General features: G+C 47.1%; 1 protein-coding gene across 4 annotated transcripts in view; it reads left to right on the forward strand.

The window, feature by feature from the left end:
- The window catches only part of ARMC9 (armadillo repeat containing 9), a 104,669-nt gene that overhangs the window by 32,682 nt on the left and 55,909 nt on the right, over nucleotides 1-16,078 (forward strand). For 3 of the 4 annotated variants that reach the window (XM_006082633.3, XM_023762311.1, XM_023762315.1), the window contains 8 exons: nucleotides 1,266-1,300; nucleotides 1,761-1,872; nucleotides 4,559-4,651; nucleotides 7,210-7,300; nucleotides 8,596-8,719; nucleotides 11,424-11,563; nucleotides 12,715-12,791; nucleotides 14,510-14,584. In XM_006082633.3, the coding sequence (XP_006082695.1) occupies nucleotides 1,266-1,300; nucleotides 1,761-1,872; nucleotides 4,559-4,651; nucleotides 7,210-7,300; nucleotides 8,596-8,719; nucleotides 11,424-11,563; nucleotides 12,715-12,791; nucleotides 14,510-14,584 (747 nt within the window). The remainder of the gene's footprint in view (nucleotides 1-1,265; nucleotides 1,301-1,760; nucleotides 1,873-4,558; nucleotides 4,652-7,209; nucleotides 7,301-8,595; nucleotides 8,720-11,423; nucleotides 11,564-12,714; nucleotides 12,792-14,509; nucleotides 14,585-16,078) is intronic. The other variant, XM_023762312.1, reaches the window with a different exon arrangement.

Here is a 16,078-nt window from a genome sequence, read left to right on the forward strand (position 1 = left end):
AAAATAAAAAAATTAAGGGTTAAAAAAATATAAAACATATGTAATCATGAGCCATATAAAAGCAGGGTGTGGTGACTCCCAGGTGGGAACTTGCCTGCTTTGTAAATCCTGCGGCGAAGCAACAGATAAACCAGTGGAGAAACCAGTCCAGGTTTCTGCAGTGCCCACTGCGGAAGTCAGTCTCTTCATTCACTCACCCAGCACATGTCGGTTGAGTGCCTGTTTGTCCAAGCACCGTTCCAGGTGCTGGGGACACGAGGGTGCTGAACCTCTAGCCGCTGTAGGACCAGTGTCCACGGAAAGAGAAAGACACGGAAGTGATTGTGAGATAATCACAGGTCCACATGAGAAGCGTGGATGGCGACCATTTGACATCAGGGGCCCACAGACGGCTGAGGTTTCCTCTCTGTGCCCCTGCTTCGTTTTTTCCCTGGAGTCCTTTAAAACCTATTGCAAACATATCATTTCACCTGCAGAGAATTCAGTGTCTTTCTCCAACAGAGAAGGGCTTTAAAAAACAAGCCAGCGTATAACCACAGTGTCTGATACAATAAGCACCAGTTCCCTAGCAGTAGGTAATACCAGTGCAGTCTGTGTTCCATTCTCTCAAAATACCTTTTCCATTTGGTTTGAGTCGGTTCATACAAGTGCCACCCACATCACTGGTTATTTCTATGTTAGTGTATGTTTAATATAGCATTGCCTGTAGTGGCCAAAAGGGAGGGGGGACACGCAGTGTGAATGCCCATAAAGCGGGCAATGATTTGGATTACAGGGGAGTGGGGTGGGAGGGGATTATTTATTTTTTTCTACAAACGCCTCTATATTTCTATAAACACTAATATAGTGTTTGACTTGGTACGAAGTGCAATGAGTTCTTTTTATATTCAAAGATAACATTTTAATAAAGAAGAAAACAAGGTAATGAAATGACTTTTATGGCTTCGTGCTCTCTGCTGTCTTGGACCTGGCAGCTTTCGTGCCCCGGGGAGTTTGGTCAGGAGAACCCACCTGGTATTTTTATAGATTGTTCCTGGGAGTGGAGTAGCCCCAAACCAAGGGTGGGTGGCTTGGGAAATGCATTAGTAGTGTATTGATTAACTTTGACTTTTAAAACATACATGATTATGGTTGGAGAATCCTGGTAGACCAGGAACTTTGCAGATCTGTAGATCTTGTGCTGTTACAGTAATTTGGGGTCAATGCTCGGCCATCAATGTGTAACACGGTCTGTTCTTTTCTGTTCCCTCGCCCCACCCTCCCAGGCTTCAACCATGTTAAGAGCCTCCTTGGCACCCATGTGAGTAATTGCTCTTAGAAATTGTTATTGTGGAACATCTGTGGGTAAAACGGGAATTCAAAGTAACTTTAATAAATGCTCATCTGAACCTGTGGAGAGTAAAGGAAATACCAGTAATTATAAGTAATAGTGTTAAGCCAGAAGTGTCATTTAATGTTAATTGCATTTATTTTGGTGAGGTAACCTCAAATGGAAAAGCTTGTTGAATAGTTTCTGTAATATTCTCTAGAAATCAATTTAATTTACTGTCACAAGGCAGTCAACAGAGTGTTACAATGTCTAAATTTTATGTTCTGTGTGGAGGGGCCACAGGATAGCTTTGTGTGAGCCTGAGCGTTTCTATCCAAATCTATTGTGTTGTCACCGTAGGGGTGTCTGACGCACGGGGCCTTCACCAGGCATGTGTGTTGAACATCCCCTTTGCCCTCTTCTTTCTCTTTGAACTTGTGCTGCTGAGTAGGAAACTGAAGGATGTCCCACTGCTGCCCTCCTTGGATTATGAGAAACTGAAGAGGGATTTGATTGTGGGGAGCGACCGCTTGAAAGCTTTCTTACTGCAGGCTCTGCGCTGGGTACGTACCTCTCCCGCGAAGCTGAGAAAAAGACTGTGCTGGTTTGCCGGGCTGCTACCTTGCTCGCGTCTTTTAACCCATCTACTAAAGATCTTCCTTCCTGCTGCCTGCTGACACCGAGCTAAAGTGAAACAGCTTCTGAAGATAGCCTGGCCTCTCTTTAAAACTCCTACATGGGCCTCGCTGTGGCCATTGCCTTCCCGAGGCCGTTTCACACAAGCAGTTTCTAGGCTCGGGACTTCCTGTCACCCGGCCCTTTCCTGGTCGAGTCACACTGACAGCTGGTGGGGTCGGCGTGTCCGAGCACCGCCTGGTTCGCACAGTGCATGTCCACAAAGCCCCCGGTGTCCACCAGCCACACGAGCAGGCCTCAGGGTGAGAACTGCTACCATGTCTGTAAGGGAAAATAGAGTCTAACTTGTTGCTTCTCTCCCCCCTCTTCACGCCGATCATGGGTAAGGCAGGGGTCCTCAAGCTCTTTGCTCTCAGACCCCTTTACTCTCTCAATTACGCAGGACCCCAAGGAGCTTTAGTTTACGGGAATTTTATCTGCTAATATTTACAGTGTTAGAAATTAAAACTGAGAAATTATAAAATGTATATTTATCAATTCATTTAAGATGAACAATGATAAACCCAGAATCTAGCAACTTATTTAAAAAAATATATCTTCCAAAGCAAAAAAAAACAACTAGAAGAGCAAAATTGTTTTATATTCTTGCGGATTTCTTTTATGTCTGGCTTCGTGGACATGGATTCTCATATGTGCTCCTGTGTTCGATTTGTCAGTCACACTTCACATAGCCTCGGAGAGACTGAGTGAAGACAAGTCACAGCATTATGCTTAGCAGTATGAAAACAATGGTGACCGTGTAGACTCCCCAGCAGGGCTTCGGAACCCTGGGTTCCCCAGACTACACTTTGAGAACTGTTCTAAGCCAACACTGGTTAGCTCCCGAACTGGACGATGCATTCTGACTCACCTGGAATGATGTCAGACTCCTTCGCGGACCCCCGAGTTTCAGGGTGCCTCGGCATCAGTGTGCCTTTGCGCAGTTTCCCCATCTGGATAGAGAAAGGTCTCCTCTCTTGCACGTCCGAGGCCTGCGTGCTTCCTGGGCCAAGGTCTGGATGCTCCGAGGAGGCCCCGGAGCAGCAGGAAGAGCCCTGGGTCAGTCGCGATGTCTGCTCGGGTGTTGCGGCAGCTGACCAGATGGGTGTGGCGGCATGAGTCCTCTCTGGTGGCCATCCCTGCCCCGATGTTTGCCTCTCCGTCAGGCGAGCAAACGCATCTTGTCTTTGGCTTTTCCGATCAGTCGGTGCTCCTGAGCCTCTCGGTGAGACAGGATGTTCCAGAAAAAATAAACAGGTGTCTTGTCTTACAGTTTTGTCTGTGCCCCCCTCCAGCATCTCCACTCCAGCCCCGTGCCCCTCACCCCCACCCAGTGCCCCAGGCCTGACCTCAGTGAACTGGGCAGAAGGGACACGCCTGGAATCTAATCTAGTCCTCTCCCCGGTAGGGCCTCCCTCCTTGGCTATGGTGGTCCCGTCTGTCAGCCACACCAGCCTCCGCCTTTCAGTTCTGGGGGTTCTGCGGCTCTTCCTGACCTCCCCCTGCCCCCCTCCGCCCCCCTTTACACGGCAGCTTGTCCTCAGCCAGAGCAGGGCCTCAGCCAGAGCAGGGCCTGCCGCAAGATTTTCCTGCAAAAGTAAGGGCGGTTGCTCACGTTAGTCATGTGGTTTTCTTATATCTTAACTCCTGCTGGTCCACGCCTGTGTGCACAAGCACACACCATTTCCCACACTCCCCGTGCTCCATTTTCCTTCTAGCCCTACGGAGGTAAGGAAATTCTAACTTAAAACAGCACAACTTAGGCCAGCGGTTCTCAACCTGTGGGTTGCAACCCCTTTGGCGGTCGAATGACCCTTTCACAGGGGTCGCCTAAGACCATCCTGCATATCAGATATTTACATTACGATTCATAACAGTAGCAACATTACAGTTATGAAGTAGCAACGAAAATAATTTTATGGTTGGGTCACAACATGAGGAACTGTATTTAAAGGACCAGAAGGTTGAGAACCACTGACTTAGGCTTTTCAGACTCTACAAAATTCTACCCAGCCACCCCTACACACGCACGCGCGCACACACACACACACACACACCGAGTATTGCTGTGTCAATCCCAATAGGATAAAACCTATTTTGTTGGCATGTTCATTCTGAGCCCTCTACAACTTCCCCTGTGCCCGCCCCTGTACTTCCCCACCGCCCTGAGCTGGCCCACACTCTCCCCACCACACTCACATCCCCTGTGCTGGCTGACAGTCTGCTCACCCTTCAGAGGCCAACTCTTGAGCCCCTTCCTGCAAAAAAGAAAAAAAAAAACCCTCTCCAGGCGTTGGTGAGCTCTCCCTTATCTGTGCATGCACAATCCAGGCATTTTCCACTTCCCTGAAAATTTCATGTGTAGGTTAACTCCTACACCCCCCATATCATCCGCTTAAAAGTACATCATAATTTCTTACCAGTGGATAGGTTGGCTGCTTACCTCGCTCTGCAGGATGATACTTACTCTGTTTAGTTAGATGTTTAGTTACTGGGGCTGCTGTTTAAAACGTACCCGCTCTGCGGACATTCCTCCACAGTCAGACGTGTTACTTTTGCTTTTCTTTGTTCCAGCGCTTGACCACATCCCATCCCGGGGAGCAGAGGGAGACCGTGCTGCAGGCCTACATCAGCAACGACCTCTTGGACTGCCAGGGCCACAGCCAGGTGGGTGAGCGATGGGCCGGGGCCCAGCAGGGCCTTCGTTCCTCGGGATTGGTCCTAGCAGCTGGGGAGACGTCCATTTCTGCGTGTTTTCAACCTGGTGACTGTATGTCAGCCTCAGCTCCGTAGCTCTGCTCTTCACCCTGGGTGTCGGCCCTCTCTTCACGTCCGATAAAGAGTCCTAACAAGTTAGAACTGCTGGGTTCAACTCTGGAGCTCTGTTCTGCCATTTTTCCTTTTCTCAAATTCCCAAGTCTTTCCCTCACCCTAGTTCAGTGATGGCGAACCTATGACACGCGTGTCAGAGGTGACACGCGAACTCATTTTTTTGGTTGATTTTTCTTTGTTAAATGGCATTTAAATATATAAAATAAATATCAAAAATATAAGTCTTTGTTTTACTATGGTTGCAAATATCAAAAAATTTCTATATGTGACACGGCACCAGAGTTAAGTTAGGGTTTTTCAAAATGCTGACACGCCGAGCTCAAAAGGTTCGCCATCACTGCACTAGTTTATCCTGAGTCCTGAAAACTCAGCATGACTTATGACCGGCAAGGTAGGTAAGCAAATTCAGTGTTTCTTCTTTCTTTCTTTTTTATTTTGGAGGATATGTTTTTATTTATTTTTTTACAGAGAGAGGAAGGGTGAGGAAGAGAGAGAAACATAATGTGAGAGAGAAACATAGATCGGTTGCCTTTTGTACGTGCCCCAACCAGGGATTGAACCTGCTACCTAGGTATGTGCCCTGACCAGGACTCAAACTCGCAGCCTTTTGGTGTATGGGATAACGCTCCAACTAACGGAGCCACCGGCCAGGGTGCAAATTCAGTGTTTTTTCACCTGGGCCTGCCCTAAAATGTGTCCAGCACCGTATTTGTATGTAGGTCTGGGCCAGCTTGTTCTAGTGGGAAAATGTCGGACCTGGAGTGAGATGAGCCAGTTGCAGACCTCTGCCCCACCCCGTTACATACCTTTCATGCCGTGTACTTCGGTTCCCTGGGGCGCTCGGCGAGCCCTTTCAGTCTGACCGCTTCAGTTCTGGGAACTTTCCTGACTTACTTTGTAGGTGAGTCCCTTTGTTTTCTCTGTCTCTCTGTGTGTCGGACCTCCTCTTGAACTGGTTCTCTAATTTTCTTATCTTCTCTCTCATATTTTCCTTTTTTTTTTTTAACTCCACTTTCTGGGAGATTTTTTCATCTTTATTTTCCAACCATTCTGTTGCGTTTTTCATTTTCTTTTTTATAGCATTCTGTTGTTTCGTAGATACAATTGGCTCCCGATATTTCTAAGTATTATTAGTGACATCTTTTTGTTTTAGTTTTCTTATCCCTGCCTAGTCTCATTTCTTCCAAGTTTGCTCCACTAACCCCCTCCCCCTGTTTATCTTGGTCCTATTTTCCATGTTAGAATCTTGGACTTCTGGTAGACCTTGGTTATCTCCTAATGTTTAGAGTGGAGGACTGAAAAGCCTATTGGAACTTCTGAGTATGAGTGTAGGCACTGTAGATGGAGACCCCCACGGGGGGTGAGCCAGGTGGGCCATGTGTCAGGGGCCGCTGATTTCAGGACCTCTAGTTCTTTCCTTTGGGCCAGGCATTTTCCTCCAAGAAGAGTTTTCTGATCTCCCTCCTAAAGGGTAAGGTCAGGTTGCCAGTGTTCTGGGAGCCAGGTAGGGGGAGAGGACAGGGGGTGGCTCTTTAGACCCCCATTTTGGTGTAGAAGCCCTGCTCACCTGGGCCTGGTGTCCCCCATCCAGAGACCCTTGTTACCATAACAAGAGAGCACCCCGACCTCTGGTGAGAGGAGGACAGTAGTGGAGGAGCAGCATGAGCTGCTTCTATAACAGCTTTCATTCATTCATTCTGATTTTTCTCACGTCTTGAGCCTTTGAGGATTAAGTGATGTAAGTGGGGTTACCTCCTCAGTGCCCACATAGCATTCTTGAGTCTGCTAAGTCTGTTTCCATCTGTATTCCCACTTCCAAAAGTGTGTTGTTATAATTTCTTTTGCTGTTCTCTCTGATCTTGAGAATTAGTGTCATTCTTTAAAATCCATTTACTATAGTTTTACTGTGGCTTCAGGGAGCAAAATTAGAAGTGTGTGTTGGATCTGTCATCCTAACCTGGAAAAACATCAGCCATAAGAGCAAACCATATTGTTGCCTTTGTGTTAGTAACTGTTCTAATGCTTTGTATAAGTAATTCTTTTTTTAAATAAGTTTTTCATTTTTCAATTACAGTTGACATATGGTATTATATTAGTTTCAGGTGTATAACATAGTGATTAGACATTTATGTAACTTTGGAAGTGATCACCCTGATAAGTCGAGTACCCATCATATAATTCTTTTAATTTAAAAGTTTGAATGACTGATATTCATCAAATCTCAGGACAAATCAGTTGGCCATTAAGATTTCCTGACGAACGGTTTGGCTTTAGTCTGTTTATCTCACTTGTAATAAGTTTGTGCAGAGGAGGACAACAGCGCCCCCCGGAGGAGCCACGCTGGTCTCTCCCGGTCTTTGACTCCCTCGTCCTTGCCCCTCTGCTCCCTGCAGAGGAGCGTGCTGCAGCTGCTGCACGGGAGGAGCGACGTGGTGCGCCAGTACATGGCCAGGCTCATCAACGCCATCGCGTCCCTGGCTGAAGGTGAGATGCCAGCTTTTCTTCGAAGAGAAGAGCCAGGCCTTATTGATGCATTTTTTTCCCCTTTAAAAATGGACGTTCTTCTCCAAGTTTTTTAGAGATGATGTATGTTTCCTCAATTTATGCCTGTTTAATACATCGAAGGTTTTTAGTGAAAATTAGATGTTGTCATATTGCTGTAGTTTATGCCAGAGCAAATTTTGATTTTTGGAGTTTCTTTTGTAAACCTTCTGGCTTTATTTTATAAGCTTTCTGTTTTATAACTGTACTTTTTGGATTGCCTTCAGATATATAATAGATAATACATTTTCTATAATTTTCTATGTCAGTACATTAAGGCTGGTGACACAATTAAAGCTGATCCCAATAATTACATCATTTCCTGCAAAAGACTAGAAGATTTAAAAGCTCCAAAGATAACATGCCAGTGTGACTGAATTCAAATGATTTTACGAAGTGTCGTTATCGTCCAGGTTTAATTTGAGCTTTTTTAAGAGTGGATAAAGGGAGTTTCGAATGATGACTATATGATGCTCCAAAAACTTGTCCCTTCACTTATTTGTACAGTTTTCATCTGTTTAGCAAACAGTTATGATAAGCCAGGGTATGTGCAGGGACCACTTATATAATACTGTTGAAACTTATGTCCAAAAGTATCATTTGTATCTAGCCACAAGCCCACAACAGGCTAGTGATAATTCAAGCCCTATTCTAGGGTTCCATGTCTGGTCCCCAGCCTCTCCGGGCACGTCCAGAAGGAGCAAGGGGTGTGGCCAGAAAGCATTGCTAACGGGTTTATGACCCACAGGTTTCCTTCCCTGTTCTCCTCATTCTGACTTTCGGGTTCAAGATTTCAGGTGAATAAAGGACAGTGCTCCCCACAAGGACACAGTGGGAAATTAGGTTTAGATTACAAGAAGGGGTTTTCTGATACTAGATAGTTGATTGACTAAAACCAATTTTTCAGAAGAAATATGTGTTAGCGAGAGGCCCGATGCACAAAATTCGTGCAAGAGTAGGCCTTCCTTCCCCTGGCTGCCGGCACCAGCTTCCCTCTGGCACCCAGAACTCAGGCTTCCCTCGCAGCCCCAGCTTCATCCGGAAGGTTGTACGGAAGGACATCTGGTCTAATTAGCATATACGCTTTTATTTTTATAGATAAGTTTTTTAGAATCTAAAATTATACAAGCTCTGGATGTGCTAAATGCAAAGGTTTCATAGAAAGTGGTTTTGGAGCATGAACTAACACAAGAGCAATCTTCCCTCTTTTACTTGTTCATCTCTGATTGTGTTACCAGGTCGCCTCTACCTTGCCCAGAGCACGAAGGTGCTGCAGATGCTGGAGGAGAGGCTGAAGGAGGAAGACAAGGACGTCGTCACCCGGGAGAATGTGCTCGGGGCCTTGCAGAAGTTCAGCCTCAGGTGCTGACCGCACAGCAGGTCACGAAGACACCCCAAGGCAGATGACATTTTTCAGCTAACACCTAGGGCAGGTTCGGTGACTAAGATAGAGCTAGAAAGCTCACCGAGAATCTGATGGAGGAAGATGATTTAAAAGAGCTATTGTAGCCTCCTAGTGAGCATGGTTGTGTCTCAGCCTTCCGGTGGTGACAGTCCCATGTCCCACGATGAACAGTCACAGCAGGTGGGCGAGGTGGCTCCAGGACCCTGTCCACGTGTCCCAGAAACACCTGGAGTCTCAGCCCTGACCCTGCTGTGACTTGGAACTGCTCCCCATTAGAAATTTAAAGTCAGGCACCCCTTCTGGAGCCAGGTCTGCTGTCCTCACAGAACTTGCTTTTTCTTTTTTATTTATTTATTTATTTATTTTTTATTTTATTGATTTTTCACAGAGAGGAAGGGAGAGAGATAGAGAGCTAGAAACATCGATGAGAGAGAAACATCGATCAGCTGCCTCCTGCACACCCCCTACTGGGGATGTGCCCGCAACCCAGGTACATGCCCTTGACCGGAATCGAACCCGGGACCTTTCAGTCCGCAGGCCGACGCTCTATCCACTGAGCCAAACCGGTTTCGGCAGAACTTGCTTTTTCAATCCCTAGCTTTATTGAGGTGTGCTTTACAAACCACCAAGTTCACCCATTTAAGTGTACAGTTCAGTGATTTTTAGTGTATTACAGAGCTGTACAGCCGTCACCACAGTCTGATTTTAGAACATTCCCATCACCACAGAAGGAGCTTCATGCCTGTTCACAGTCACTCCTCAATCCGATCCCGAGCCCAGGTGCCCATGACTCTACTTCCCGTAGACCTCCCTGTGCTGGATGTTTGATTAACTGGAATCAGACAAGGTGGCTCCTCTGTGACTGGCTTCTTCCACTTAGCACAGTGTTCTGGAGGTTCATCCATGTTGTACAGCGTGTGTCGGTGCTTTGTTCCTTTGTATTGCTGAATGGCATTCCATTATGTGGAGAGACCGCATTCCTCAGTTAGTGGATACTTGGGTTCTTTCCACTTTTTGGCTATTATGCATGATGCCCCTGTGAACTTTCCATACAGGTCTTCTTATGTTTTTTTTGTGTGTTTTTTTTTATTGCTTTCAGAGAGGAAGGGAGAGGGAGAGAGAGATAGAAACATCAATGATGAGAGAGGATCATTGATCAGCTGCCTCCTGCACGCCCCCTACTGGGGATTGAACCCACAACCTGGGCATGTGCCCTTGACCGGAATCAAACTCAGGACCCTTCAGTCCACAGGCCGACACTCTATCCACTGAGCAAACCGGCTAGGGTGCATACAGGTCTTTGTGTGGCCATGCTTTCATTTCTCCTGGGTAGGTATCTAGGAGTGGAATTGCTGGGTCCTGTGCTGATTCTTCCAGCATCCACAGTCCCTCATGACCACCTTGCCTTCTCTTTGACTTTATTAAAAATTCTAGTACCTTGAGTCCTCAACCTTTCCTGACGGTCAGCGCTCTTCTGAACACACTTCCTTCCCATCAGTGTGGGTGACCTGCCAGGCTGCCAAGTGACATTCTACGTGTGCGTACGCTTGGTGGAAAGAGTGGCAGGTGGTCAGCTCTTGCTATTTGCCAGGTTCCTGCCAACGAGAATTTCTTATCCTAACTCTATGAATGGAAAAGAACTGTGAATAATCTCCAGAGTTATTACTTCCTCAAGTCACATAAACACTTCATTTCTGTTTGTTTAAAAAGATAATAGCTGGCTGGAAAATTTTTAGAAATTCAATAGCTTAGTTAAATAACAGCTAAGATAAGGTGAAGAAATACTTCCGCCTGGTAATGCAAATATTTACTGCCAATTTTTCCGTTTCCGCCAAACAGTCATTTAAGCTTTCTGTTCTGGAAACATGCTAATGTTTCCAGGGTCTCTACAATGAAGGTAGAAAGTAGTTAGGCTCACCAAGAGGGTGCGTCCTCACTGTGTGCTACTAAAGGTCACTGGTGGGTGCCGTCCGCTGGCAGACTCACCATGACCTGTCCCTCAGGAGGTGCACAGCGCTGCTTTGGTTTTCAGAGAATTCAGACGACTGCTGGGGGTGGTACCAGGCTCAATGTTATCAGTTCTAAGGCCTGCGTGCTGACAGGACCATTGCACATTCCGACGAGGCACTGCATTTTCTAAGCTGTGACACCTGGACTTTGGGGGGAATACAGTTCTGTGTAAATTGTATTATCCAGGTCATTAAGTCATCCTGACTCTGTAGAGCTCTGAGTCAAAATGGTAATTGAGCTGGTTTTTTGCTTCTCTTTTATGTTTCCTTTATTTTTTTCACAGAGCAAAATGCCTAAGCTAGATGATAATAGACTAGAGTTTAGTAGATATTTGTTTGTCAGTGAACTATTTCTATGGCTCTGCTTCTCGGGTTAAGTAGACCAAAAGCTATCAATAAGTATTTTAAATATTGGAAAGGAAACGTTCAAAGTAGGAGGCCTCCTTACTGCCTTATCTTTCTTTAAAACTCTTAATCTACCCGTGAAAGGTAAAGAATTTGTTGTTTCAGTTGTATGGGTCTGACAGTGAAATATTCCTCCGCATCAGTATCTCGGGCACTTGGTCTTCTCTAACATGCCTTGCTGTTGCTGTGTCCTCCTGTATGAAGTTTCTCGCCAACTGGAATTGACCTGTGGGCTGTTTCCTCCCAGGCGCCCGCTGCAGACAGCCATGATTCAGGATGGCCTCATCTTCTGGCTGATCGACATTCTGAAGGAGCCCGATTGCCTGTCCGACTACACGCTGGAGTACTCGGTGGCTCTGCTCATGAACCTCTGCCTCCGGAGTGCAGGTCTCGCAGCCTCCCGGCCCGGGCCCCGGCTCCAGGCTCCAGTGTGCGGGAGGGGAGAGGTCCTGACCCTCGAATCCGATGACCCATTAGCCTGGCATGGCTTCCTCTAGTCTCCCTCGTAGAAAACCAGAGACAGGAGGAGTGTAAAGCATTTCCAACTGGCTATCAAGCTGTGAATCCCTGAAGCCAAAATACCAGTCTGGCCTTGGAAAGAATGTGTATAGATATATATAAATTCCCATAAATATAACCACCCATATGCGATATATGTATGTAGCACCTGCATTAGGAGGGAATTAAATTAGTTCATGTTTTTCTTCATCTTCGTTGCATTACTCAAAGGTAGGAGGTTAAGAATTAGAATCCCTTCTGTCTGAAGGCAGAGAAGTATGTTCCCAAGATTGTACAGGATTAAATTGATGGCCGAGCCTGCTGCCTGCCCTTAATCACAAGTCATTCACGTACTTGATCAATAAAGGTAATGATGTTAGCTTTTCCACAGGCTCCGCCCCACTTAAGCGATGTGTTCCCTGTGGTGAAAGACGCTTCCTTAGAAGAGGGGCCAAGGCCAGCCTGTGGCTGAGCTCAGCCTGTGTAGCCCAGTGTTGGCAGGTTACGAGGATGGGGGCTCAGGGCTGTTTGTTAGCAGCTCCTTCCCCTTTGGATGCTTTGTAGTCTGAAGCCCGGTGCTGCTGACTGAGTCAATGACCACTTCAATCATCTGTTTCAAAACTAGCCTGTGCACCGAGTCATAGCTTTAAACCATTACTAGTTTGTGGTCAGCTTTTCTTACTACCATTGGTTTACCTGCAGGGAGTGTTTTGATGACCTGTGTGATTTTGATGGTGATGGTCTGTGTGAGGCAGAATTTCACTGCGACGAAGAGCTTGTGCTCTGCCTGAAGGACAATAACCCCATTTGCTGAGCACAGGAGTGTAGCCTATTCCTGTACTTCACTCCACGTCACCCTTTGAGGTGGATAGCAATGATCTACGGGTCCCAGAGGAGGAAACTGGGCCCAGATTGGTGAAGTGACCCACCCAAGGTCACACAGCTCATAAGCAGAGGAGCCGAGATTTGTATTCAAGTGTGACTGGCCTTGTGCTTCTGAGTTTAGACACGTCCTGTTTGTTTTGTTTTGTTTTCTTAAGGGAAGAACATGTGCGCCTCAGTGGCAGGCCTCGTACTGAAAGTTCTTTCGGATCTGCTGGGCCATGAAAACCACGAGGTACTCAGCCACAAGGACTTGGGGCGGGCTGGCCGAGGACAGTTACCACACTCTCCCTTCTGCAAGTATTTGCATAAGCTACTTCAGAGCTTTCATAATTTCTGAATTCTAGACTCAGGAGCAGGAAGTCTTTCCAGCACGCCTCCCTCATTGGCACACCACCAGCACCGGCCTGTGCCAGCTGCCCCTAAGAGTTACTTTTCTCCTTGTCTTCCATGGTGCTCCATTCCCCCCACGTTGACATCCCTCTGTTGTGATTAACATGTGTCTGCGGACATATAGGTAGTCTGAAAATGCATTAATATTATGTGTATTTATTTTTTAAAAATATATTTCATTGATTTTTTACAGAGGGGAAGGGAGAGGGATAGAGAGTTAGAAACATCGATGGGAGAGAAACATCCATCAGCTGCCTCCTGCCCACTCCCCACTGGGGATGTGCCCACAACCAAGGTACATGCCCTTGACCGGAATCGAACCTGGGACCCTTCAGTCCGCAGGCCAACGCTCCATCCACCGAGCCAAACCAGTTAGGGCATGTGTATTTATTTTATATAAACAGTGTTGCAGTCTAGATCTCATTACTTTCCTTACATTTCCCCTGCGTTTCCAGGACCTTTCTGTGTTGCTCTGTGCACATCTCTGTGACGAACAGCTCTCACTACTGCAGTATGGGCTTCCATTCACAGTCCTCCCACTTTCCCTGCCCGCTCCCCAGGGCTGCCGGCTCCCCAGGGCTGCCCACTCCGCAGGGCTGCCCACTCCGCAGGACTGCCCGCTCCCCAGGGCTGCCCGCTCCCCAAGGCTGCCCGCTCCCCAGGGCTGCCCGCTCCCCAGGGCTGCCCACTCCACAGGACTGCCCGCTCCCCAGGGCTGCCCACTCCATAGGGCTGTCCACTTTGGTTGCCTCGAACTCGCTGCCACCTGTGAAGTGCACCTCTGAGTAAAACGGGAGAAACAAGTATAAATCTCAACGACACCGGCTCCAGTCAGTGGTGGAGGCACGTGAGGGGCAGAGCAGAGCCTCCACCGGGAGCTCAGGAAGTGCTCCCTCTGACATGTCTGAGCTGGTGTGAGAGGAGGAGTCATAGCTTTGCAGTGGGGAGTGCACCCAGCAAAGTGAACTGTTAGAACCGGGGCCCAGGCACAAGGCATGTCTCAGCATGGTGCGGGCGTCCCCTACAGTGTGGACTCTGCAGTGTGCACTTCACGGCGGCAGGGAGGGAGGTGATAGAGGCCAAACCCGAAGGGTCCTGCGTGCGCACTAAGGAGGTGAGACGGCCCAGGTGGACTGTGGCCGGTGTCCGAGGTAGGGAGAGCGGGGATTTGGGCAGTGATGTGACAGTTGGACTAAAGGGTGCGAATCAAAGGTAGAGACTCATTTGGAGGTTGGTGTAGCCTAGGTTGTGGACATGTTGTCTGAACAAGGACAGTAGCATGCGGATGGGAAAGGGGTTCCTATCAAAGACAGAGTGGGGACTCCACAAAGGAGAGTAAAAAGAGAGAGGAGTCGGTGATGACTCCTGAGTTGCCAGCCCGGATGACCGATGGTGGGTTCTGGACTCTTGGTTACAGCTGTCACTGGGACATGCAGATGGGGAACATCTGTCATTTGGAGACACTCCGTCCTCATCAGCCAGTGTCTCGGTGTGCTGTTTGGTAATTGCGTTGTCTAGTATGTGAGAACTTGCAAGTGACTGTCTTTTCTCTCCTTAAAGATACAGCCGTACGTGAATGGAGCGCTGTACAGCATCCTCTCTATCCCGTCCGTCCGTGAGGAAGCGAGAGCGATGGTAAGGAACACTCTGAGACACATGTCCGCTTCTGTCAGTGCCCCGTCACTGTGAGAGCAAGGGCTTCCTGGACTGACCCCTGGAGGGTTCTTAGGCAGTTTATGAACTCCCAGAATTGTACACTAGACACATACAGGGTGTCCCCCGAGTGTACACACACTTCAACAGCCGGTAGTTCAATTTTGAAAATGAAATGTATTTGAATAAACACAGCCTTTATCATTATTCAACGTGTGTGTATACATTTTTCTGGGACAGCCTATCTTTGCAGTTTTTTGATGAGAGTCTGTAGCTTTTATCAGACTCTCAAGGGATCCCTTCAATGATTAAGAACCACAGTGTTAGAAAGTTACCAGCAGGTTTATTTTTGGAAAGTTGGCAACATTCTTTTTTAAATTTAAACGGCTCGTGTAAATTTGGGATTGGGGATGATTATGGATTTCATAGTAGCAGAAGCTTAGCAGGTAAATGGTGAGATGGAGAAACCATCACTCAGATTCACCTGCAGGACTCCCGGAGGAATCGTGGCAGCCTGAGAATTGGTACAATCAAAACTCCCTGAATCTACAAACATTATAGAGCTGTGGTTCTCAACTTTCCTAATGCCGCGACCCTTTAATACAGTTCTTCATGTTGTGATGACCCCAACCATAAAATTATTTTTGTTGCTACTTCATAACTGTAATTTTGCTACTGTTATGAATCGTAATGTAAATATCTGATATGCAGGATGTATTTCCATTGTTACAAATTGAACATAATTAAAGCATAGTGATTAATCACAAACACAATATGTAATTATATATGTGTTTTCCGATGGTCTTAGGCGACCCCTGTGAAAGGGTCGTTCCATCCCCAAAGGGGTCGCGACCCACAGGTTGAGAACCGCTGTTCTAGAGCAACCCAGTGGGACAGAAAGGCTGGTGAAGATGACATACAGCCCAGACGTGGCTTGTTTGCTAAACAGTGAATTCAGTATTTAATGCGTCTACGTTAGTGCTTGTATTTGAAGTTTAAAACAAGCCACAGGTGGTTAGTGTCGTGTCTGGTGATGACAGATGTATCTAGATCTGATCCCCCAAACCCTGGAGTTTTGTCCTCGGGATGGGATAGAGAGGATGTGAAACCCCGTTAACAGTGTACATATTAAATGCTGTGATAGCCCGGCCGGCGTGGTTCAGTGGTTGAGCATCGACCTGTGAACCGAGAGGTAGTGGTTCGATTCCAGGTCAGGGCACATGCCCGGGTTGTAGGCTCGATCCCCAGTGTGGAGCGTGCAGGAGGCAGCCAGTCAATGATTCTCTCTCATCATTGATGTTTCTATCTCTCTCTCCCTCTCCCTTCCTCTCTGAAATAAATAAAAAATATATATTTTAAATGTGGTGAAAGGATTAAATGTATTTCCAGAGGCTAAATTTAGTTTGAGACCAGCAAGACATGGCCTTCCACTTGGTTTTGCGTACTTAGAAGAATTGTTCGGTCTTCTAGTTGGTC

Source organism: Myotis lucifugus, unplaced genomic scaffold (genome assembly GCF_000147115.1).
Source record: "Myotis lucifugus unplaced genomic scaffold, Myoluc2.0 scaffold_3, whole genome shotgun sequence".
Taxonomy (NCBI): domain Eukaryota; kingdom Metazoa; phylum Chordata; class Mammalia; order Chiroptera; family Vespertilionidae; genus Myotis; species Myotis lucifugus.